This window comes from Idiotropiscis lumnitzeri, chromosome 17 (assembly GCF_059441095.1).
Source record: "Idiotropiscis lumnitzeri isolate Australia: NSW breed Sydney's pygmy pipehorse chromosome 17, RoL_Ilum_1.0, whole genome shotgun sequence".
In the NCBI taxonomy this organism is placed as follows: domain Eukaryota; kingdom Metazoa; phylum Chordata; class Actinopteri; order Syngnathiformes; family Syngnathidae; genus Idiotropiscis; species Idiotropiscis lumnitzeri.
The window spans coordinates 2,379,092-2,406,107 of NC_142407.1; the positions used below are offsets into that span (position 1 = coordinate 2,379,092).

The following is a 27,016-nucleotide window of genomic DNA, read 5'->3' on the forward strand; positions in this document are numbered from 1 at the left end:
TAGCACCATCTTTCTTAGTGATTTGGAGCCTCGCCGGGTAGAGCAGCGTTGCTCCAAAACGTCAGTTGGATGATTCTTGTAGATGCGAACCGGCGATTATATATATATATATATATATATATATATATATATATATATATATATATATATATAAACAAATTTAAAAGTGAAACTTTCTGTAAAAAACGAATTGGAGGAAGAAAAAGCAAAAGCGCTTTCAATGAAACATTCCAACACTACACAATATAAAAAACTGGCAAAAACTCCGCACAACATTCCCATGCAGGTGTGTCCTAAATTTCGTGTGCTTGATGTTTTTTTCCGGTCTCGCAAGCGTCAGCGCTTCGTCATAGGACTACATTGTTTATTGGGCCAAGATATATATATATATATATATATATATATATATATATATATATATATATAAAAGAATAGATCGTATTTTTTTCCTTTAAACTACTCAGAATTGTTAATAGATTAAACATACCTGTTACTCCATAGGAATTTGCTTTGGTCATATGGATGCTCTACTTTCTGGAATCGTGACTCTCATGAAAGGGGTGCAAAGAACAGCCTGTTTGCCAAGTCTGGACCCCAAGGTGACTTTTATTGTCAAGATCTGTCGAACTATTTTTTTTTATATGTTTCTTATTTCAAAAAGATATTTCTGCAACTCCAAATGTTGTTTCATACTGGTCTGGTTTTATTGATCATTTACAGTGGGAAAAAATCTGGGCTCTACCATTCAAATATCTTCTCACAAATAAAGTAAGGCAAATTACTTTTAAGATTATACATAGCTACTATCTTACCAAGTATTATCTTGTTAAATTCACAAAAAGCATCTTTAGTGTATGTTTTGTGCAATGTCCCTTGAAACATTGATTCACCAGTTCTCGCAATGTCCGTATACCAGCAAGTTTTGGAAAGACATATCGTGATTTATTATTGCTTATGTTGACTCTGTCTTTACTGGAAAATGTACTGTTTGGTTCCTTCAACAACAGTGGTAAAAAAAGTAGTTATCATGAATGTAATAATTATTCTAGCATCAAAATTTAAGCACTCAAAATTTCTTTTTTGAATATTAGAAGGCAGAAACCAAATAGTACTTGATTCTATTTTGACCCATCATTTTCATATGAGTGGTGTACGCATAGCCCATGAGGGCCCATGAGGGGTGAAAAAAAGTAAGTCAAATTGTAATATATAATTTTCTGCGAACAAATAACCTTACGAGTTGTCTTTTACGTCAGCCATGGAAGGGCGAATTGTTTTTTTTGTTTTGTTTTGTTTTCAGAGGTTGAAGTGGGCCCAAGTAGAGATGTCCACATACATTTTGGGGCCGGTTTGTCCCGTTATTTTGACGTTATTAGCGACAAATTTTCAAAGACTTTCAATGGACAAATTGTCATCGGTCCCTCCTCTGATTCCCACCAAGACATGGAGGGAAGGGAGAGGTGCGTGGCCATAATGTTCATTACCAGGAGGCATTTTAAACTCCTTAGTTTCTTATTGTGTTCTCCAAAACAAATTGATACAATAGAAAATACAAGCTAATGTAAAAAAAGACACAAATTGAGCTTGTTATTGAAAAATGGACCATCCTTGCTGGATGATCCCTTTAATTTAGTCAAATGCGCTCATTTAGTGTTTGCTTTTTTTATGTTCAATTCACCTTGAAGCTCTGTATTCATATAGTAATGACAATTATTGAATTATTTTGATTTTTTTTTTTAAATGAAAAAGAAAACTGTAGTCAGGTCAGTTTTGTCTTTACCAATACACACGCTATCTATCTGGCTATCTATCCGTCTAGCCGTCTGTCTGTCTGTATATCTGTCTGTCTGCTTGCCTGCCTGCCTGCCTGCCTGCCAACCTCCCAGTTTTGTTAGTGTGGGATTAGTTATTTCCTGGACAAATTATCTCTTGCAATATTTATATTACAAACAGTCTTATTGATATAAATATTGATCAAAGGTAGTGATCTACCATTGGAGTCAAATCAGTTAATATTTTAGCTGACACTAGTTAGTTAAATATCCTCATTACATGTTTATTTTGCCAGCTACTGTATGGTATACATATTTAGCATTTTCCTTTTAAAGTGTTGAAATCATTATTAAATTTATTAATCCTCGATTTAATAACACACAAACCAACATTTAAAAGTAACTTAAACATCAGTAACTTAATACTCTGCAAAGAAAGTGATATTGTAAAGAAAATCATTACGAGCAAGTAACTAGTAATATGTAATGCATTACATTATCAAAGTAACTTGCCTAACAGTGTTTATTTCTACAAAGTCAATTGGTGCCGACCGAATAAGAATTTCTATAGCTGCACTACGGTCCCTGCAGCTAACAATCTAAATGTTGAAGTAATTTACACAATATAAAAAAATCAGTCATACTTCTGTTTGATTATGTGAGCGAGCGTGCGACATTTGCAGCATTCTATAAAAGTCGCTTACCGGATGGAGGGGGCGCGCTTCCTGGTCCCTGACTACTCTTCCTATTTATGGAAAAACAGAAAATTCTTTTCAATCCGATTTGATCAAAGTTTTTTTGTGAAAAAACAATAACCAATTAAGTTTCACAGTTGATCGGTCGTAATATTTGTGTTTGGTCTCTGTATATTGAGCTGCAGCCTAAATCTCGGGGTAACGGAAAAGAGTTAGATATAATGTTCCATTGAAGAAGCAAGGACTTAATCGAAAGGTAAACGTTTAAGTTTCTTGTCTGTGTTTTTCCTAATTGTATGCTAGTTTTGTCTTTTTCTTGGTTTGCGATTGTATGCGCAAGTCGCATAGATATGCAGTTCGAACAAAGGGCTGCGAAAGGTTTTCGCTTACAAAGCACAATGTTAGAATCGTTTGCTTTTCGAATTGAGATGATTACATAAGTTCTTGACTCAATTTGTGATTATTTAGAGGTAATGTAAATGAGAAAAGTGAAACGTTCGGGGCTTAATACTTAGTGAAGCCGAGTGACTCTCTTTCTCTTTCCCTGTCTCTGCCTCTATACGACATTCATCATTGTACACATTAAATTAGAATGTGGAATTCCACATTTTCCACTTCGTAAACTATGCCGAGCATTGAAATCTTGAAAATGGCATTTCTTTTTTCGTGACTTGGACATAGCTTACTGAGCATCAAACGCAGAATTGTCAACAGTCAATTAAATTGCACTCTATTATTTTCAAGCCACATTAGAGTAATGATTGCCCTCAGACGGCTGTTTGTATCTTTGAAAATATAAATGTATAAAGTCCTCATCATGTTAGTGCATAATTCCCCCTGAATTAAGTTATTTTCTACACTCTAAAAACCGATTGGTTAAAAAAAAACAAGCCAGTTGGTTTAGGTCATACAATAATCCCTCGTTTATCGCGGGGGATACGTTCCAAAAATAACCCGCTATAGGTGAAATCCGCGAAGTAGTCAGCTTTATTTTTTTTTAATTATTTTACAATGCATTTGATATGATACATTGCTGTGGTTTGTTTGTGCGTGTAGATGGAAAGTTGTGGTCCTGCAGTGCCACCTTGTGGCATTGCTGCGTTCGTTTTAAGTGTGTTATTTCTTCTTTTATCTTTTTTTTGTTATTCAACTTCCAGGTTGCTTCGTTTTGAGACATGTCCTCATGTGTTGACAGAGGAGCGGTAAAAAAGCCATTATATTAACACACTATATATAGAGCATTAAATTGATTGTTCTGGGAAAGAATTGGCATTGTGATTTTTTGTTATTTTTACATTGTCCGTAGCTCAGAATCTCGATGTGTATCTCAAGCTAAGGCAAGATAGCTGTCTGTCGGAACTGTTAACTAGTGCCCTTGGAGAGCGGAATGAGGTATGGTAGTGTATAAAATGTTAACTATATTAAAAATGGAAATTATTAGTTGGATGGCAAATTGAAATGCTGTAATTTGATTCATTTGTATTTCTTCATTCCTTTATATTGAGTTTATAGGAGCTGTAAGAGCCAGTTCTTGTGCTATATTTTATTTCATGTTAGGAATTTGCGAAGATTAATGTTTTGTGCTTATGGGTAAACTATGGGATTTAGAATTTAGAATTTACTGTGTTGTGAATAATGGTGTAGTTAATTTGATTTTCCTGATTTGTGATTGTCTGCTCATGTGCGTATGACGAGACCCCCCCTGTGCAGACAGAGGAAGAGTCGACGATGTGCTGGTAATCGTGGAAGCAAAACAGCGTGTGGCGAGATCCCCCCTGAGCATACAGAGGAAGAGTAGACGATGTGCTTGTAGTCGTGGAAGCAAAACAGCTTCTGGCCGTATCCTCAGCGTTCTCATAGTTCAAGTAGATGTTATCCATTCGCCATTGCTCACTGTACTTGATTGTGAAACTTTTAATACAAGAAGACGAAAGAGTTCATTTGGGTCTGTGTGAGTACTTGAATGAAAGTGAAAGCTGTGGATAAAATGATGTGCCTATGATGCCGCTACGGACGAGTCAGAACGACCTTCGACTGCCCGCACTAATTAATGAAGCTTACGAGAAAAGTGAATTTCTGCCGTTACAGGAGCGTTGTGTATACATGATTGATATGTAAATTATTTGTGAAACTACTATTACAATTTGTGTTTTTCTGTTGTTCTGTAGTTTTCACGGTGCAGAATGCTGAACATATTTGTTCAGAGATAAAAGATTATGGACACCCATTTGAAACGCTCTGCGTCTTTATTCGAAATCCAAGGGGCCGCTACACAGAGCACAATAACCACAATAATCCGCGAAGCAGCAAGGCCATGATAGGTGAAGCACGATATAGCGAGGGATGACTGTATTGGTTACATTAATCTATAGATTGGTCAGAATTTGACCACTTTGATTAGTTACGGCACTACTAATTTTATTGGTTTGCCAAACAACCAATGAAATTGGTTACAGAGAGTGCACTTCACTAACCCAGCTGTTTGGCTCTATTCATGTGCAGCATGTGGTATAGACATAAAGAACAAATTATTAACTGTCTCAAATTATTAGAGAACGTATAATCCTTTACAATTAATTGTAAATAGTTTAATAAATTTGCAGCTGTGATAATGAATGGACGGATTAATTTATTTACCTGAAATTGCAATTCATACCTTTCATTTAATTAACCAATTAACACCTAACCTGTCATGACCCGTGTCGGTCAGGTCAGTGTTTTTGTTATTGTTTTCGTCACCTCCCTGCCATGTGCACTTTGTTTATGTTTGTCAGCTGAGTAGGGGCGTTTCCCCTCAGCACTCCGTCTTCACCAGTCACGCACCTGCTCATCGTTACCCATCACACACCTGATCCCCATCTGCTCCCCTGATTACCGGACTATTTAAGCTTCCCATGCCATCAACCCAGGGTCGGATCATTATCCCGCTTGCTCCCTGTTGCTGCCTTACGGACTTTACGACTCTCGCCTTGATCTCGTTCACGTACTTGTTTTTGCTCTCGCCCTCGCTCACGTCCCTTTGTACTTCGTCCCAGTTTTGTCACGTTTAGTTTGCCTTTGTTATTTTGCACCCTGACACGTTTGTTTGTCCACGCCACGTTGTTTGTCCTCGTCTTGATTAATTTAATAAATTCCCCTTTAAGTTACCCTTATGCCTGGCTTCCCCGCATTCTTGGGTCCACCCCCCTCCTCGCCGACCGGCGAGCATGACATAACCCTAACTTGTGAAGATAAACTTCACACTTTGCACATTGTAGTTTTATTATAGTATATGTTGGATTGTTTGTTTGGGTAAAGTGGCACAGTGGCCGACTGGTTAGCACGTTTGCAAAACAGTGCTGAGGTTGTGGGTTTGAATCCAGACTCTGGTCTTCCTGTGTGGACTTCGAATTTTCTGCCTTTGTGGGTTTCCTGCGGGTACTCCGGTTTCCTCCAACATTCCATAAACATGCATGGCATGTTAATTGAACTCTGTAAATTTTCCCCAGCTGTAGATGGGGATGGGTGTTCATCTATGTGTACCCTCCGCGATTGGCTTTTAGTGTCTGGGGTGTGTTGCGTTGCGGCAAATTAACAAACATCTTGTTTAAAATGACCAATTTGTATCGGTGGGCCCTATAACCTATATAGATTGTTTGTTATAACCAAAAAATTAGGCAAACACATAACTACCAACTAGACTGGTTAAATATAACCAATTTTGTTTTTTAGGGTGGAGTTTTATACAATACCGTATTTTCACGACCATTATGGGCACTTTAAAGTCCCAAATATTCTCCAAAACAGTCACCCTGTAATGCGGAGCGCCCTGTGTGTAGTTTGAGATCCATAGCTCTGTACTGACACGACAGTGGTCGGTCTGATCTCGGAAGGTGACGAGACAGCCTACAGAGAGGAGGTAAAGAGGCTGACGGCTTGGTGCGAGGACAACAGACTGCAACTCAACATTGCAAAAACAAAGGAGATCGTCGTCGACTTCAGGAGGAACAAGACGGTACCGCCCCCCCTCTGCATCGAAGGCGTGTGTGTGGAGAGGGTCCACACGTTCAAGTTCCTGGGAGTACAGATCTCCGATGACCTTTCTTGGACACACAACACCACAGCAGTGGTAAAGAAGGTCCACCAGCGTCTGCACTTCCTGAGAGTCCTCAGGAAATTCAACCTGGACAGGAAGCTGCTGCTGGCCTTCTACCACTCGTCCATCGAGAGCCTGTTGACGTACTGTGTCTCCACCTGGTACAGCGGCTGCACTGAGGCGGACAGAGTGAGGCTCCAGAGGACAGTCAAAACAGCGCAAAGGATTATTGGCTGCCCTCTCCCCTCACTGTCGGACATCTATACCGCCCGGTGCCTCAGCAGGGCTCTCAACATCGTCAAAGACAATACCCACCCAAACTCCCACCTGTTCGACCTGATGCCCTCTGGCAGGCGCTACAGATGCATCAAATCGAGGACCAATAGACTGAGAAACAGTTTCTTTCCGAGAGCCATCTCTATTCTGAACTCTCACACACACACGAGACCACCCTTACCTTGCAGAACAGCATCGTGATGTGTTCTTATATACCCTATTCAGTATTATTTTCCATTGCACTCTTTTATTTATCTAATTTATATATTTGTCTGTATTATTGTTGTATTGCAATGGAGAGGGGAGCTCTCTAATCTCGTTGCACACTTGAGTACAATGACAATAAAGGGATTTCTAATTCTAATTCTAATTCTACTCATGCTATCCACTTGAGCAACATGCCTGACTCCCTTAGAGTATTTCACAGTGCATGTTAGCAGCCCCTGCTGGTAAAGTCTAAGAATATCATGCAATGCAGAATTGACTGTGACAAATAAATTCTGTGAACACAACTGTTGGTGATGTTTTGAGAGAGTCTGTTTGAACAGACCATTATGTACGTGCGGGAGAAAAAGCTGGACAAAGGGGATGCTGTCCACAATGCCGTTAAGTATCTTATCATTCAAGTTATTGCAAACATCACAGGTTTAGACAACAGATACTGCAAAAAAAACAAAACAAAAAAGAAAAAAAAAACTCATGCTGCCCAAACCACAACCACTCACGACAGGTCTCTAACCAGCCATCTGATTGGCTGAGGCTGAAAGACTCCCATAATGCAGTGCTTGGAAAATCATAGTAAATAAATAAAAATCACTCAATTCTCAACTGATGGGCTGAAAAATGTAGGCTTTTTGATTTAATTTTGGAAAATCTTCTTTTCCTTTCGGCTTTTCCCTTCAGGGGTTGCCACAGCAAATCAATTGCTTCCATCTAACCCTGTCCTCTGCATCCTCTGCTCTCACCCCAACTACTTTCATGTCCTCTTTAACTACATCCATAAACCTCCTCTTTGGTCTTCCTCTAGACCTCTTGCCTGGCACTTGGAAACTCAGCATCCTTCTGCCAATGTACTCACTATCTCTTCTCTGGACATGTCCAAAACATCTCAGTCTGGCCTCTCTGACTTTATTGAACATGTGCTGTCCCTATGATGTACCGTATTATTCCGGCCAAAAGACAGGCTGTATCAAAGGGCGCAGCACCAGTTGTGGCTACTATTCCTGTATTCAATACTTCACTACAAGGCACATGCTAGTTCACGCATGCCAGCGCCCATGCAAATAAGGGATTCTTCCAGTAGCAGCATTTCAGACTGATGGGAGATGTTATGGCAACACATCAAATAAACAACGTGACTAGAGAGATGTCACTGCTCACAACACTCTTTAGAGTCACGGTTTCAAATCAAAACCAAAAATATTTCTGAACAGCATACAAGCAAACAACAAAACAAAGAAAGAAAATGAACACAAAAAGTGCATCTCTCATGCCATTCATATGCCCCAAAGAAATAAAAATAACACAAAAAGATTACAGCAATGGCTTCTTGGGAGCCAGTCAGCCTCAGCCAATCACATGGCTGTTTAGAGAGATGTGAGTGGTGTCCTTTGGACAGTCTTTTTTTTTCTTTGCAGTCTGTTGTCTAAACCTGTGATGTTTCTTGCTTGCAATAACATGAATGAAAAGACACTACAACATCATGGTCAGCTGCCCCTTTGTCCGGCTTTCTCCTGCACCATCACCAAAAAACGTACTCACATAATGTATTTGTCACAGTCAATTTGAAGCATAGATCTCTCCCGCTTTGGCCAGCCGGGTGTGCTAACATGCCTTGTGAAATGACACAAGGGGATCAGGCCCAATGGGTGAGAGCGTTACTTGGTCTATACCAGAAGTATTCAATTAAAAGTCACAGAGGTCACAACTAAAATTTTTCCAATTCAAAGGTCCAAACCAAAGTCCAACTTCCCTCAATGTCTAGTCTATGTTCATATTTTTATATAGTTTCAATATTTAGTCATTTTCAACAGAGCACACTTATATACTAAATATTTAGCAATTTTCCCATTAAACACCTTTGCCAGTCAAACAAATATATGGTGTTTTCACATTCAAGAAAATATGGCTACAGGAACTTAAGGGTGCCACTTCCAGAAAAAAAACAGTAAAATATCTCCTGCAGAAATATATCAAGTGCTAAGCATTGAGTTAACACATTTTACCTTTTTTTTTTTTATCAAAGAGCTATCAGCCTAAAAAAAAAAACGGAAAGCCTAATTATCCAAACAGGTCAACATATTCAGTACATAATCAATAAAAATGGCTGTCCTCATGAAAAACGAATTCAAAATGAGCTTCTCTTAATGAGAAATGAGTTTGTGACTGCCCTGCCAGTGACTTAAATCTGGGTTGGAATGGAGTCAGGGCCATTGGGATTTGGTAGATTATTTCACACATCTGGGCTTAGTTATTTCCTTTAAATAATGTTTGTGCAACCGCATTTAAGCACTCCTTCACAACTTCCCCATCACTGAATGTTTTTTTATGTTTCCCCAAAATCCAAGATGCTTTTAGTGAACATTCGTTTGCATGCCGCTGGGCTGTAAACGAAAATGTAAAAATCTGTTATACTGCACTCGAAGTTCAATGTTTTTGCCTGCGCTCACCTCAAACTTCAGCGGCTAACTTTGCACAAAAGGGCGGTGCTTTGTTTCGTAGTGGCGATTCGCAATGTTGCGACGGTTTCGGAGCATATGATGCAGCCAGAACGCAACTAAATTTCTCCGTCCATTCATTTAGAACAACACGCATCAACCTTGCTAACTTTTTAGCACGGCAAACTGTCTGCAGCACTCTTTTCCGGTCTGCTGCGCAATTGGCAGTGGATCGTCAACAAAAGATTTGATTGGCTCAAATCAGTGAGGCCTTTCCGTATTAACTAGAATTGCAGCGTCAACTTTTGCGAATGCGCCCTGAAAAAATTCATCATAGATTGGTCATGGGTCCAGTCCGAACCATCTGTTGGTCCGGATCCGGACCGCGGTCCGCCATTTGGTGATGCCTGGTCTATACAATAGGCGCGTTGCATTACAAAGCGTACTGTTCGTTTTGGGGGAAATTTGGGACTTTAAAGTGCGCCTTATGGTCGCAAAAATATGGCACTCATTCCTGATCCTATCCATCTTGCTCACTCCCAAAGACAACCTCAGCATCTTCATCTCTGCCATGTCCAGCTCTTTTCTTTAGTGGCACTGTCTCCAGACCAGACAACATAAATCTTTCCTGTCATTTTAGCTGAAACTCTTCTATTGCACATCACCCCTGACACTTTTCTCCACCCGTTCCAGCCAGCCTGCACACACTTCTTCACTTATTTTCCACACTCTCCATTGCTCTGTACTGTTGACCCTAAATACTTAAACTCCAAAATCACAATTTTTGTGTTTTGACGTCATGAAGGCCTAAACACTCCTCCGAACAAATATGAAGATGATATTGTTAACATGCTCGGGGAAAAATATAAAAGGCAAAGACACGTAAAAAAGAAGAACCACAATGAAAAATAAATTTGTGGATGTCTGTAGGGCTGGACTATCATCAAATATGAAAAATTTCAAGAAGAGGATCATCTGAGTCATGTTACAGCTGGGGTCGCTGATGGTGTAGTGGTACACTCGCCCGAGTTGTGTGTGGGCAGCGTGGGTTCAGTTCCCGCTCAGTGACGGTGTCTATGTCTGCCCTGTGACTGGCTGGCGACCAGTTCAGGGTGTCGTGCGCCTTTCGCCCGTAGTCAGCTGGGATAGGCTCCAGCACCCTCCCGCGACCCTGTACAGGATAAGCGGTGTGGATAATGACATGACATGACATGTTACAGCTGCGGTTTTTCCCCAGGGTGAATAATCAGATTTTGCAGCACCGTCTTGGCCACGGCCTTTGCCGAAAAGTCACAATATTCGGCTTCAAGCAAGAGTAACGTCTCGAGCCTTTTCTGTCAAATTTTCTTTTGGTTTTGTTAAACCGGCTTCATACAGTAAATTAAAATGTTAAAATTGCATTTTTAGTCGTCACTAGGTGGCACAATATGAGTAACCTAATCTCTTCAGGTCTTGACTGTTTATGCTCTTGTTTAGTTCTTTTTGGGGAGGATGTGCTGTGGATATATTAAGCATTTTGTCCACTGTGGCAAAGGAAATATTAAACGCAAATTTAGAGGGTCCGCCGCCACCATAGTGTTTGGAAAATTAAACATTTTTGTCCCAGTGTTTGTCCCAGGTCTTAAGATGGTACAGCAGAAGTTTCAAGTCCATCAGATGAATCCACTAAAACAGGCATGTCAAACTCAGTTTGGCTCTCGGGCCGCATCCCGACTTTCTTTTCTAAAGTGGGCTGGATCAGTAAAAAAATGTCAACTCCAAATATTTAGATTTGTTTTTCAGTATTATGCTTTATCAGTCAGCCTACACTTGTAGCATTTCCCAAATATTACTGACTAAACACGGATTACAAGGGACTTTTCTAAGCACATTTATTCACAAACAATGGGAATAAAATTATTTTCTTGTGTGGTGGTGAATGAGTAAACAACTGGTTTATTTTAACAGTTGAGTGAATGCAGTCTTACACCTGAACCAACTCGCCACACTATGAAAAAAATATTTTGCCTTAATTGTCATACTATTTTGAGATAATAATAAAAAAGATTACAAAATAAAATAAATAAAATAAAACATAGCAGTGCATGGGCAATAAGATTAGAATACATCAGATCAAACTGCTCGGCTGGACCTACTGAAGCTGAGACATACTGCAAAATATTATTGTCTTTAATATGACACCAGATTAATCTTATTTTTAATGATCTGTATTCACAATTGCAAAAAATTCCGTGTCATCACCCTTTTTTTCTCTCTCTCACTAACCACCTGAAGTTTACTTGCTGCTGCTGGCTCCTGAAACTTGGCATCTTTTTACCTTCACAAGTGCATTGATATTAGGGGTCAAATCCTGAGTAGTAGCACATTTAACAATGTCATTCAAGTGTTTTTTGTTAACCTTGAGCGTTGCTTTGTTTTATTATCAGAATCAGAATCAGAAATCCCTTTATAGTCATTGTACAGTGTGCAACGCGATTAGAGAGCTCCCCTCTCCAGTGCAATACAACAGTAATTTAATCATATATATAAATTAGATAAATAAGAGAATAAGTAATGTGATGGAAAATAATACGAAATTGGATAAATAAAACACATTACGTCGCTGTTGAGTGCTTGCGTGTGGGCGTGCGAGAGTTCAAAATGGTGATGGCTCTCGGAAAGAAACTGTTTTTCAGTCTATTAGTCTTTGATTTAATGCACCTGTACGCCTGCCAGAAGGCAGCAGGTCAAACAGGTGTGAGTTCGGGTGAGTATTGTCTTTAACGATATTGAGAGCTCTGCTGAGGCACCGGGTGGTGTAGATGTCCGACAGGGAGGGGAGAGGGCAGCCTATAATCCTCTGCGCCGTTTTGACTGTCCTCTGGAGCCTCACTCGGTCTGCCTCAGTGCAGCTGCTGTACCAGGTGGAGACACAGTAGGTCAGCAGGCTCTCGATGGACGAGTGGTAGAAGGCCAGCAGCAGCTTCTTGTCCAGGTTGAATTTCCTGAGGATCCTCAGGAAGTGCAGATGCTGGTGGACCTTCTTTACCACTGTGTCCAGGAGAGGTCATCGGAGATCTGTACTCCCAGGAACTTGAATGTGTGGACCCTCTCCACACATTCACCTCTGATGTAGAGGGGGGGGTGGCACAGTCTTGTTCCTCCTAAAGTTGATGACGATCTCCTTTGTTTTTGCCATGTTGAGTTGCAGTCTGTTGTCTTCACACCAAGCCGTTAGTCTCTGGACCTCCTCCCTGTAGGCTGCCTCATCACCTTTCGAGATCAGACCGACCACTGTCGTGTCGTCGGCAAATTTGACAACGGTGTTGTTACCGTGGGCCGGGCTGCAGTCATAGGTGTAGAGGGCGTATAGGAGAGGGCTCAGCACGCATCCTTGAGGGGAACCGGTGCTCAGCGTTCGGGTGGAGGACGTGTAGGGGCCGAGCAACACAGTCTGGGGTCTGTTGGTCAGAAAGTCCTTAATCCAGATGCGTGTGAGGGTAGGGAGGCTGAGAATGTCCAGTTTGGAGATGAAGATGTCTGGTATGATTGTGTTGAATGCCGAGCTGTGGTCCACAAGATGGCGGCGCGCATAGACGCAGCGGCTAACAGCTCTCCCTCCCAGTGCTCTTATTACTTTTTATTTACGTTTGCTCTGTCTTATTAACACCAACTGCAGCACAGTATCGATATACCCGTCAGGACATCGTGGACGTTGGATATCGATACAAAATGACCATCTCAGAGGAATTTTGCTATGATCGCAAAATTCCCGACGAACTAGCGAGGCCGCCCGGCTCTCCGTGGATTGTCATTGGGACCAGGAGGCGACGCAGACGACGGAGAGAGAGGAAGCAAAAGCGGGGCTGCAGGTCCGGTGTCCTACTAAAGCTACGACAGCAGCCCCACAAGCAACCACTGCCGAGTCTCTGCCTCACCAACGCCAGATCCGTAGTCCATAAAACCGACGATCTGGAATTACAAATTCTGGGAAACCGCTATGTGCGAGACAGCTGTGTGAGCATCATCACGCAATCCTGGCTGCACGCCAACGTTCCCAACGCTAGCATCCAGCTAGCTGGGCGCTCGCTACATCGCGCGGATCGCACGAGAGACACCGGTAAGAGCAGGGATGGGGGGCTCTGTGTTTACGTGCCTGAAAATTGGTGCAATAAGAGCGTGATCGTTGAGAAGCACTCTTCCCCCGACATCGAGTACATGTCCGTTAAATGCCGGCCTTATTTCCTCCCGACGGAGCTAACAGTAGTGCTCGTCACCGCTGTTTACATCCCTCCTGATGCGAACACTAGCACGGCGCTCTCGCTACTCGCGTGTGTTATCGATAAACAACAGCGGGCCCACTCTGATGGCGTGAAAAATGTCACTTCCGGTTGAATTCTGAGTGATTTACGTCACTTCCTGGTGAATGTCGTCATTTCTTGAATACTTCCGGTTTGAGTGACGTCAATTCATGTTTGGTGACGTCACTTCTGGTTTATTTCTGGTTTGGTGGTGTAACATGTGGTTCACTGACTGTTGATTTGGCGTCCTTCTCCAAGATTTCTTACTCATTGAGGAGGGGCTAACGCGCTGGTGGGGTTGGGGGGCTGCTAAAGTAAACCCCACCAAGGGTGAGTTGAATGAGCTCACTGTTTTGAATGGAGGTGAAGGGGGCGGGGGGAACCAGGTGGTGCTAAATGGAAGCCTGCATGGCGTGAATTTTTGGAATTGATTGAAGTTGGAACAGTGAAAATCGGATAAAAAATGTGGAAGCATTAGCGTTTTGAAGAAGGGGGGGTTGGGTGAGCAGCTCAAGTAAATCCGAGATAAACCCCACCAAGGGTGAGTTGAATGAGCTCAAAGTTTTGTATGGAGGTAAAGGGCGGCGGAAGCAGTAGCGTGTCAAAGAAGTACAATTGGGAATGGATGAATTTCTGAAATGTGAATGAGGTGAAAGTATGAAAGGTAATAATGGAATGTGTAAAGGATGATCCAAATCTGTTAAATTTCAAATTGGAAGCATGTAATAGTGAAATGTTGAATGCCCCATTGGAAATGAATGGGGTTTTTGGGGGTGAATAGAGTGAAATGGTGAATTTTGTGTAATTGGTAAAGAGATGAAAAATGGAAGGCTGAAAGGCATGAATTTTTGGAAGAGATTGAACTTGGAACAGTGAGAATCGGATGAAAAATGTGGAAGTAGTAGCTTGCTGAAGAAGTGCAACTGTGAATGGACGAATGAATGAATTTATGAAACGTGAATGAGGTGACAATGTGAAAGGGGATACTGGAATGTGAAATGAATGACCTGAATGTGTTAAATTTTAATTTTGAAGCATTTAATTGTGAAATGTTGACTCTCCCATTGGAAATTAATGGGTTTTTGGGGGGTAAATAACGTGAAATGGTGTAGAATAACATATATGTGAAGGCAATACAAATACAAGAAAATAAATGCAAGAAATGCATATTAACAGCTATTTTTTTATTGACCAACTGGTTCATTACTTTCAATGAAAAATAAACGTACAAAAATCATTTGTATAAATATTCCAAATGCATGACTTGAACAATGTCACAAAGAACAGGAGAAAAGGGTACCTCTGGCAAAATCTTTTTCTGCAAATAGATTGCACCAAGATGCGGTAGATTTGTGCAAAGGTCTCTTGTAAACAATATAAATAATGCCATGTGCAAAGGAGCTACTGTGGCCTTTTAACAAAATGCTAAATAAAATGGACAAAATGTCAATGCAAGCCAAATAAGTGTGCATTATCAGGAAAATGTGCCGCCTTGAGTACTCTGTTGTCACCACTTGTCGTCTATGTAATGCACAGTCAGGCTCAAACAGGGATCCATGTTGTGACTCAACCACAAGTCGGATGTGGATGCAAAATGCTTGACATGTCAAAGCTCCCGTCCTGATGTTGTCCATATTGGGAAGTACGGTTTGCAAAAAATATTTTTGTACCTCTTGTTGGCTACTTTCATGAGGCGTTAAAATGCCGTGCTCTCCTCTGTAGCTAGAGGAGCTATATCTTTAGCTATGTGCTTGGCTATCGCGTCCACCTCTTAGACGTTTTCTCGTATGGATTTGCCTCCGTTATGGGCTGTTGTCACTTGTCGAACCTTGTTTCTCACTTTGAGCTTTTAGCACTAGTTCCATTGTTTTGTAGGTGCTGAAAAAGAAAAGGTTGAATGCGCTGTTTTGGGTGCTTACGACGCAGTTTGTAGTTCGTGTTCTTTTGCTCAAACATCTTTATGGAGCCCAAAATATTTCCAAACGGCATTTCAAATTTCTTTTCGGGACAAGCGCAACAGGAACAACTTCAACTAACATTACTTCGTCTTCAGCCGTGACAGCCGCTTCTTGATTTGAATCGCAAGCTACGACCTCGTCATCAGTTTTCTTTCTTGTTCAGATGGGTTGAGTCAGAATCAGAGTCAGAATCAGAAATCCCTTTATTGTCATTGTACAGTGTGCAACGAGATTAGAGAGCTCCCCTCTCCAGTGCAATACAATAATTTAATTAGATATATATATTAGATTAATTAAAGAATAAAAAATGAAAATAGAAAATAATAGGAAATTGGATAAATAAAAACACATTGTCACTGTTCTGCAAGGTAAGGGTGGTTGTGTGTGTGGGGGTGTGCGTGTGTGTGGGGGTGTGCGTGTGTGTGTGTGTGTGTGTGTGTGAGAGTTCAGCATGGAGATGGCTCTCGGCAAGAAACTGTTTTTCAGTCTATAAGTCTTTGATTTGATGCACCTTTAGCGCCTGCCAGAGGGCATTGTCTTTGACAATATTGAGAGCTCTGCTGAGGCACCGGGTGGTGTAGATGTGGGAGAGGGCAGCCAATAATCCTCTGCACTGTTTTGACTGTCCTCTGGAGCCTCACTCTGTCTGCCTCACTGCAGCTGCCATGTCAGGTGGAGGCACAGTAGGTCAGGAGGCTCTCGATGGACGAGTGGTCGAAGGCCAGCAGCAGCTTCTTGTCCAGGTTGAATTTCCTGAGAACCCTCATGAAGTGCAGATGCTGGTGGACCTTCTTTATCACTGCTGTGGTGTTGTGTGTCCTGGGGAGGTCATTGGAGATCTCTACTCCCAGGAACTTGAATGTGTGGACCCTCTCCACACACACGCCTTTGATGTAGAGGGGAGGTGGCACAATCTCGTTCCTCAGCGTATAAATTACGTATTGCTCAGCGTTCGGGTGGAGGACGTGTCGGGGCTGAGCATCACAGTCTGGGGTCTGTTGGTCAGAAAGTCCTTAATCCAGATGCATGTGAGGGCTGGGAGGCCGAGAATGCCCAGTTTGGTAATGAGGATGTCTGGGATGATTGTGTTGAATGCCAAGCTGTAGTCCACAAAGAGCATCCTGGCATAGCTCTGCTGTTGTTCCAGATGGCCCCGCATAACATGCAGAGCAGTGTCGATGGCGTCCTCAGTGGATCTGTTTACTCGGTATGCAAACTGGTAGGGGTCCAGTGTGGGAGGAAGACTGTCTCTGATGTGCTAGAGAACCAGTCTCTCAAAGCACTTCATGATGAAGTGACTGCACGTGCTGTGGCCGTCTTAAAGGGGCATGAACATAGCCGCAGACAGAAAAGACTTTTCTTTTCGTTTTTTTTAAACACGGAATTTACCGACATGGGCAAAATGATGTAGGTTATTGTAATAAATTTCGGTAACGGTAAATTTTTGGTTTATCACCCAGCCCTAATGTACACCCAGAGCTGCTTTGCTAAAAATATGTCTTGGGCATTGTTGAGCCTTTATTTAAGAATCGCAAAACCTAATAAAATTGTAATTCCTTTGCTGGGCCTGAGGCGTTTGCAAAGTTTCATGAGTTTTCATGCATTTTCTCACCCTCAAAAGTTTTCTTGGCCACAAGAGCTACGCCGTAGCAACAGCTTTTCAGGAAAATTCACAAATTTATGTTACATCATGAAGCCCTAATCACTCTTAATAAATATGAGGTGAATCTGGTTAATGGCTGGGAGAAAAACATAAAAATAAAACTCTGGTTTCCTTTAGCCAGTAGGTGGTACTACCAGCACAAGAAGTATAAGCTCGTGGATATCTACAGGCCTGGACTCTCTTCAAATGTGTGAAATTTTGAAAAGATATGATCATGTGGATCAAGTTATCGCAGCTTTTGTAGTCAATGTGACGCTGTATTGTAAAACAGGTGGACTTCCTGTTATGTTTTGTATAAGGCTTTTTTTGTAGGTCTTGGGCTGTTACATATACCACCAAATTGTCATAGATCTAGGTGTAACGTACAACCAGGCTTCATTGTAAAAAAAATTATATGGGGTGCTAGTGAGCCATCCATCAATTCATCCATTATCTGAGCCACTTTTTCTTACAAGGGTCAAACTTTAATGTTTCTGGGCATATTTAGACCCTGAAAATCAGCGTTAATTTGTTTTTTTGTGTTTTTTGTTTTGTAAAAGATCACAAATTTCATGTTTTGATGTCATGAAAGCCTAAACACGCTTCCCAGCAAATATGAGAAAAATATCAAATAAACTAAACATACATTTCTTTTAGCCAGTAGGTGGTGCTACCACTACAATGAAATATGTGTTCGTAGATAGATAGATGTACTATTATTAAATGTGAGAAATCCTAAAAAGAAATTATGTGGTTTAAGTTATCTTCAGGGCTGGACTATCATCAAATATGAAAAACTAAATCTGATCTGAGTCATGTTACAGGAGCTTTTATTGTCACAATAAAAAAATCTAACCTTGTGAGAGTAATGATTACACAGTACATTTTAATGTTGAAAAAATTACATTTCTAGTCGGCACTTGGTAGTGCTATTTGTATAAAAGAATATTTGATGTCTTGAATTCACTACTTTTTATATACAGATGAAGCTTGGGATTTATTTCGAGTTCGTGAAAGACAATTATTAAATTTACATTTATGGTAAAAGAAATAATAAGTGTGATGCCTTGCCAACATCATATTGTATTTCAAAAACTCCAAAATATTTTACCAATTCTTGTCCCGGTCATAAGATGACTTCCTGTACATTTTAGAATGTGGCTGCAATGGATTTCTTTGGACATCTTGGGGTGCTATTTTTTGCGGGCCTCGGTCAAACGTACCGTAATTGGATTTTATTTTATTTTTTACATTATTTTTCCACTCCAGGAGTGCTACAAAGTCATTTTGTTTTTCAATGTTTAGGACAACTTTGAAATATCCAAATTATCACCAGGCCCGATAAGTTTGCAAAAAAAAAAAAAAGGGGATACAGCTTCATAATAATGATAATAATAATAATACATCCATCCGTCGCGGGTTCCTTTCCGACCTACTCGAAAATAAATGGCGTAGCCAGAATATGTGCAACAGTGATGTTTATTGTGCAGCCCTTCCAAAGTGCAACACAGTGAAAAGTCCCCAAAAAGTCCAAAAACCCAGAAAAAATTGAAAATGTAGTAATTTACAAAAATAAGGGTGTCTATCTATATATTTACAAAACCACTGAATGGAGTTCAACCACAACTACCATGTCAGCTACGTTGCAAAATGCGTCACTGTCTCGCTCTCCAGCACTACATTCACTGCAGCACCTCTCCTCTTCTCTCCCCTCTTTCACAAACAACCCCCTCTATATATATGCTTCGCCCCTCCCCTTGGGCATCACCTGACATAATTGTCGCGCAAAACAAACATATTTAAGAAATGCGGAAGCTCCCCCTCTGTTCTGTCTTCCTCTATGTCGTGTCTGTTGTCTGCCACGTCTCATGACTGGTGAGTGTTAACTTGAACATGCACGCGTGTGTGTGTCCACGTATGCTTCCATCCATAATAAAACTACCAAGTGTGCACCCTCAGTCACTCTATTAAAACTGTGACTGACGTGAAATTAATGCATCAGAATGGGAATGTGCGGTGCATGCGTGTGCGCAATTGCGTCACCATGCTGTACCGTCCTTATTGATGGAGCTGCTCCGTCACACCATCCATCCATCCATTATCCGCCGCTTATCCGGGGTCGGGTTGCAGAGGCAGCAGCTTCAGCAGGGAAGCCCAGACTTCCCGCTCCCCAGCCACATCTTCCAACTCTGTCGGAGGGATCCCCAGGCTCTCCCAGGCCAGCCGGGAGACATAGTCTCTCCAGCGTGTCCTGGGTCATCCTCGGGGCCTCCTCTCGGTGGGACATGCCCGGAACACCTAACGAGGGAGCCGTCCAGGAGGCATCCTAATCAGATGCCCGAGCCACCTCATCTGGCTCCTCTAAACGTGGAGGAGCAGCGGCTCGACTCTGAGTCCCTCTCGGATGGCCGAGCTTCTCACCCGATCTCTAAGGGAGAGCCCGGACACCCTGCGGAGGAAACTCATTTTGGCCGCTTGTATCCGAGATCTTGTTCTTTCGACCCACACCTCGTGACCATAGGTGAGGGTAGGAACGTAGTAGTAGTGAATCGAGAGCTTCACCTTTTGGCTCAGCTCCCTCTTCACCACAACAGACCGATACAGCGGACGCTGCACCGATCCGCCTGTCGATCTCTCGCTCCATCCTCCCCTCACTGGTGAACAAGACCCCGAGATACTTAAACTCCTCCCCTTGAGGCAGGATCTCCTCCCCGACCTGGAGAGGGCACTCCACTCTTTTCCGACTGAGAACCATGGTCTCAGATTTGGAGGTGCTGATCTTCATCCCAACCGCTTCACATTCAGCTGCGAACCGCTCCAGTGAGAGAATTAGAATTAGAATTAGAATTAGAAATCCCTTTATTGTCATTGTACTCAAGTGTGCAACGAGATTAGAGGGCTCCCCTCTCCAGTGAAATACAACAATAATACAGACAAATATAAATTAGATAAATAAATAAGAGAGTGCAATGAAATTTAGTACTGAATAGTGTATATAAAAACACATCACAATGCTGTTCTGCAAGGTAAGGGTGTTCTCGTGTGTGTGTGAGAGTTCATAATGGAGATGGCTCTCGGAAAGAAACTGTTTCTCAGTCTATTGGTCCTCGATTTAGAATTAGAATTAGAATTAGATTTGATGCATCTGTAGCGCCTGCCAGAGGGCATCAGGTCGAACAGGTGTGAGTTTGGGTGGGTATTGTCTTTGACGATGTTGAGAGCCCTTCTGAGGCACCGGGCGGTGTAGATGTCCGACAGTGAGGGGACAGGGCAGCCAATAATCCTTTGCGCTGTTTTGACTGTCCTCTGGAGCCTCACTCTGTCCGCCTCAGTGCAGCCGATGTACCAGGTGGAGACACAGTACGTCAACAGGCTCTCGATGGACGAGTGGTAGAAGGCTAGCAGCAGCTCCACGGCCAGGACGAAAACCACACTGCTCCTCTTGGATCTGAGATTCAACCTCCCGACGGACCCTCCTCTCCAGTACCCCTGAGTAGACCTTACCAGGGATGCTGAAGAGTGTGATTCCTCTATAATTGGAACACACCCTCCGGTCCCCCTTCATAAAAAGGGGGACCACCACCCCGGTCTGCCAATCCAAGGGCAATGTCCCCGATGTCCACGCATTGTTGTAGAGACGTGTCAACCATGATAACCCCACAACATCCAGAGCCTTTAGGAACTCCGGGCGGACTTGCCACCGAGGAGCTAGTTAACCACCTTGGTTACTTCAGCCCCAGAGATATGTGAGTCTACCACGGAGTTTTCAGGCTCTGCTTCCTCAAAGGCAGGCGTATCGGTGGAATTGAGGAGGTCTTCTCCCCACCAACTCACAACGTGCTGAGTCGAGGTCAGCAGCACCCCATTAACACTACGAATAGTGTTAATGGTGCACTGCTTCCCTCTTGTGAGACGTCGGATGGTGGACCAGAATTTCTTCGAAGCCGTCTGGAAGTCGTTTTCCATGGCCTCACTGAACTCCTCCCACGCCCGAGTTTTTGCTTCGGCAACCACGGAAGCTGTATTTCGCTTGGCCAGTCGGGACCTGTCAGCAGCCTCAGGAGTCCACAGGCCAAAAAGGCCCGATAGGACTCCTTTTTCAGCCTGACAGCATCCCTTACCACCGGTGTCCACCAGCGAGTTCGGGAGTTGCCTCCACAATAGGCACCGACCACCTTACGTCCACAGCTTTGATCGGCTGCCTCCACAAAGGAGGCACGAAACATGGTGCACTCAGACTCAATGTCTCTTTTCTCCCCCAGGTACGTGGGTAAAGTTCTGCCGGAGGTGGGAGTTGAATCTCTTTCTGACCGAGGATTTTCCCAAGCGTTCCCAGCAGACCCTCACAATACATTTGGGTCTGCCGGGTCGGACCGGCATCTTCCCCCACCATCGGAGCCAACTCACCACCAGGTGGTGATCAGTTGACAGCTCCGCCCCTCTCTTCACCCGAGTGTCCAAAACATGCGGCCGCAAATCCGATGACACGACTACAAAGTCGATCATTGAACTGCGGCCTAGGGTGTCCTGGTGCCAAGTGCACATGTGGACACCCTTATGTTTGAAAATGGTGTTTGTTATGGACAATCCATGACGAGCACAGAAGTCCAGTAACAGAACACCACTCAGGTTCAGATTGGGTGGGGCTGTTCCTCCCAATCATGCCCTTCCAGGTCTCACTGTCATTACCCACGTGAGCATTGAAGTCCCCCAGCAGAACGAGGGAGTCTCGAGTGGGAGCGCTCTCCAGCACACCCTCCAAAGACTCCAAAAAGGGTGGGTACTCTGAACTGCTGTTTGGTGCATAAGCACAAACAACAGTCAGTACCCGTACCCCCACCTTGAGGCGGAGGGAGGCTACCCTCTCTTCCACCGGGGTGAACCCCAATGTACAGGCGCCGGGGGGCAATAAGTATGCCCGTACCTGCTCGGCGTCTCTCACCTTGGGCAACTCCAGAGTGGAAGCCCCCCCCTCTCAAGAGGACTGGTACCAGAGCCCAAGTTGTGTGTGGAGGTGAGTCCAACTACTAGCCGGAATTTCTCTGCCTCGCACACCAGCTCAGGCTCCTTCCCCGCCAGAGAGGTGACATTCCATATCCCAAGAGCTAGTTTCTGTAGCTGGGGATCAGAGCGCCAAGGTCCCTGCCTCTTGCCGCTGCCCAGCTCACATGGCATCCAACCCCTTTGGCCCCTCCCACAAGTGGTGAGCCCATGGGAAGGGGGACCGACGTTGCCTTTTCGGGCTGTGCCCCTTGGGTGCAGGCCAGGGTTCATCGGGAGGTTGAATCTCAGATCCAAGAGGAGCAGTGTGGTTTTCGTCCTGGCCTTTAACAGTGGACCAGCTCGACACTCTTGACAGGGTCCTCGAGGGTGCATGGAGTTTGCCCAACCAGTCTACATGTGTTTTGTGGACTTGGAGAAGGAGTTTGAACATGTCCCTCGGGGAGTTCTGTCGAGTGTGCTTTGGGAGTACGGGGTACCAAGCCCACTAATCCGGGCTGTTCAGTCTCTGTACTACCAATGTCAAGAGTTTGGTCCGCATTGCCGGCAGTAAGTCAGATTTTCTCCTTGGAAGAGTTGGAACATGTGGCTAGGATGAGAGATGTTCGGACGTCCCTGCTGAAGTGTCTGGCTCTGCAACCTGACCCCGGAAAAGCGGTAGTTAATGGATAGATGGATGAATGGATGGATGGATTTATTGCTAAACCAGGTGGCACAGTGTTCGACTGATTTGCACGTCCGCCTCAAAGTCCAGAAGTCCAGGGTTCAATTAAATGACTTCCTATGTGGAGTTTGTATGTTCTCCCCATTCTTGCGTGGGTTTTCTGTGGGTCTTCAGGTTTCCTCTCACATACCAAAAACGTGCATTGTAGGTTAATTGATCATTCTAAATTCTGAATGGTTCTTTGTTTATGTGTGCCCTGCGATTGGTTGGAAACCATTTCATTGTTGGATAGACTCTTTCACCCCCATAACAGTTGTGAAGATAAACAACTCGGATAATGGTTGAATGGATGTATTTTTTTATCCTTCTTGAACAGAGCGAGTATTCACCCCGTTTCAATTCAAGTATATAGTTATTACTTGAATTAACACCTTAAACACAATATACACCATGACCGAGAGGCACCTTGTTGGTGCTTTACACCATTCACTATTCCCTTCTTTTAAATTAAAGTTGCATCCATGCTTCACATTGTATTGTTCTACACTTTCTCAACATTCTCTACCCATCCTTTCTAGAAACTAAAGACCCTGGATGGGGCTTGGTCTGCTTTGAACTGTGGATTCACTGCATGCCGTAGATGAGGACCACAACAGAAGAGTCATCCAGCAGTAGCAGTAGTGGTCCAGGTGGCAGTAGTACTGTCCTTCAGCGTCTTTTGCGGGAGCAGATGAACCTGAGTTTTGTGATGCAGCAACAACAGGTAGGAGTTGCCGCTGGAAGTGGAGGGAACAGCCAGGGTGACCCTTCGGAAGAGCATTCCGGGACACCCAACATTGCCCGACAGGAACCCCAGGGCCAGGAGCTACAGACCGACAGCTTGGAAAAATTAAGTTCCAAAGTAGTGGGTGGTGATGGGAGCAATGGAGGAGAAGGAAACAACGGTGGAGGTGGTTCAACTAATCAAGGTCAGTGCCCAAACCCAGAAGAACTCCCTACTTATGAAGAAGCTAAAGTTCAGTCACAATACTTCCGTGGCCATGGTTCACCCCCTCTGCATCAACAACAGAGCAGCCAATCCCAGCACAACGTATTTTCTACCTCAGTGGGTTCAAGCTTTTATGTCACTGGGGTAATAGATTCAAAGTTGCGCACAGAAGGTCGGCCCACTGTGCAGCGTGTTCATGGAGCAGTTAAGGTACTCCAAGATGATGGACTAAAGGATCTTAAACAAGGGCATGTTCGATCTCTAAGCGAACGGTTAATGCAGCTCTCCCTTGCCACTTGTGGTGTCAAAGCACATGCTCCAGTCATTAGCTCTTCCCTCTCCACCCTGCTGTCCCCTTCAGGGCAACCAGAGGAGTGCTACAAACCCCAGCATCGTGGCCCACCTCCAGACTACCCATTTAAAAGTCTGAGATCACCCACTAAACTGCAAAAGACTGGAGGTCCTTTTCATCAGGAGCAGAGCGGGAGGCAGCTTTCAAGGACAGTGCCACATGTACAATATCAACCACCACCAGAGTATGGCTCATTCAGGTGAGAGAAATAGCTCATGCAGATGGGATAATGTCAATAAAGGCTGTTTATTTATTTTCTCTTTGAAAATTGTCCATAGACGAGAGTCGCAAATATGTACTTTTAGATTGATACTTTCAGTTTTACTTTAAAAATTTGCTCGAGGGCTCATTGGGGAAATCCCAAATAATTTGCATGTTATGCAAAGCCAAATTCAAATACCATATTAGTTGTACGTCTTTGGTGTGTCGTTCAACTGTTTTTCCTGTATTTTGCAGGAAAATAATCATAGTCAAACATCAAAAAAAGCTATTCCAAGAGTCTGAGTCAGAATATACTTTTATATTTTTTCCACATTAATTCCAAGATTTTACTCAAGTAAATACTGGTTCCAAGCTTTTTAAAAAAATAGTACTTGAAAAACACGATTAGACGTGATCAATAAAGTACATTCTTGCGATTAATTAGTTAAAAAATTTAATCACTTGACAGCACATTACACTGTATTTTCACAACCATAACGCGCACTTTAAAGTCCCAAATATTGACCAAAACAAACAAATTGCTCTGTAATGCGATGCACCTTGTATTTAAACGAAGACCCATAAAGCCCATAAATCTGTACACGTGTTATTACCTCGAGCAACAGGCATGGTCCCCTTTAGGACATTTCAGAGTGCATGTTAGCACACCCTGTTGGTTAAAGTATGAGACCACAGTGTGCAGAATTGACTGTGACAAATAAATTCTGTGAATACTTTTTTGCCGATGGTTTGAAACAGTCAGAACAGACCAGTATGCACGTGCAGGAGAAAGCTGGACAAAAGGGCAGCTGTCCATGATGTCGAAGTCTGTCTTATCATTCATGTTATTGCAAGCAAGAAACATCACAAGTTTAGACAATAGACTGAAAAAAAACACTCTCCAAAGCACACCACTCACATCTCTCTAACCAGCCATCTGATTGGTTGAGGCTGATTGGCTCCCAGAAGGCATTGCAATACTCTTTTTGTGTTAGTTTTATTTCTTTTTGGGATATGAATGGCATGAGAGATGCATGTTGTGTTAATTGTATTTCTTTGTTTCGTTGTTTGCTTATATGCTGTTCAGTGATTTTGTTTTGAGTTCACAAGCAAACAATGAAACAAAGAAATACAATTAACACAAAACATGCATCTCTCATGCCATTGAATGATAAGACAGACAAGGACATTGTGGACAGCTGCCCTATTGTCCAGCTTTCTCTCACGTCCACATACTGGTCTGTTCTAACTGACTCTCTCAAACCATCACCAAAAGATGTACACAGATTATTTATTTGTAACAGTCAATTCAAAGTGTAATAGTTTCAGACTTTAACCAGCAGGGTGTGCCTGTCGCATTAAGGGCGCCCTGTCTGTTTTGGGGAACTTTTAAGACCTTGTAGTGTGCCTTATGGACACGAAAATATGGTACTTTACGCAATCGGATTTCTTGTAGTCAATCCCTGAGTTTGAAAAAAAAACAACAATACTTGATCAGTGATTTCATCAGAAGATGGTTCATTATATCTAAACAATTTGTATTTTTACTCTACACTTGATCCCCGCCATAGACAAAATGCATTGAAAAAAAATGAATTTTAACCCCCAAAATCTTCCAGAAAAACATGTTTATCAACATTAAATATAACATGAAATGTTTACAATACAATAAAATTGTATTTATATAGCACATTTCACAAGAACTGGAGCTGTAACAACGCGCTTTGCATACGACTCATATATATTAGGGATAAAGGGGGACAGATGCACCCACCACTTCTTTACTTTCTTCAACAACTCTGCCTCTTCTCCTTGATACTGGTCCTGTTTCATAGTCCTCCTTTCGATGGAACATTAATTCTTCTCTTTCCTTCTCGACACAATCTCTGTCTTTCTTTTCCCATTCCTTTTCTTTTGTTTTCATTCTGTTTTCGTTTCCTATCTCCCTCTTGTCTTTTTGGGGCTGCTCTCACATCTCTGACAAAAAAATGTTTGAACATGAATGCCAGTAATTGGGATTTTGCTCAATATATGGGTATAAACATTGTATTGAAAGACGGAAATCCCTTTTTCAGTGCCGATGGAGATCATTAGTAGTTATGGAGGCCGATAATCAATATTTGAAGCCAATATTCATTTGTAGAAAAAAAAGCGGAAAATTGTGTCAACATTTTGAAAAATAAACACTCCAAAATATCACTTATTTTAAATGCCGTTAAGCACGTATTTATTTAAGAATTACAACTTTAGTCATTTACATGATGTTACAGCTTTTTTAGATCTTTGAAAATAGACAACTTTATTTTAGAAATACTGTGCTGTTAATTTTTGCACCATGTACAGCATGGCGGGGTGGTTGATTTGAAGTAACCTATAAACAAAGTTGACTTTAGCTTTTCATGACACGTGCCTAACACACTCAGACACGTATATGCTGGCACTCACTCATTTTTAC

General features: G+C 42.6%; 1 protein-coding gene across 9 annotated transcripts in view; it reads left to right on the plus strand.

Annotated features, from left to right (window-relative positions):
• The first annotated feature begins 461 nt into the window (after window positions 1-461).
• amot (angiomotin) overlaps window positions 462-27,016 on the plus strand; it is a 172,578-nt gene continuing 146,023 nt past the window's right edge. For 3 of the 9 annotated variants that reach the window (XM_088278846.1, XM_088278847.1, XM_088278849.1), the window contains exons 1-2: window positions 467-2,723; window positions 23,599-24,559. In XM_088278846.1, coding sequence (XP_088134972.1) covers window positions 23,661-24,559 — 899 coding nt within the window. In that variant the 5' untranslated portion in view covers window positions 467-2,723; window positions 23,599-23,660. Of the gene's footprint in view, window positions 2,724-23,598; window positions 24,560-27,016 lie in introns of all 9 variants that reach the window. The other 6 variants (XR_015839549.1, XR_015839550.1, XM_088278851.1 and 3 more) reach the window with 5 other exon arrangements.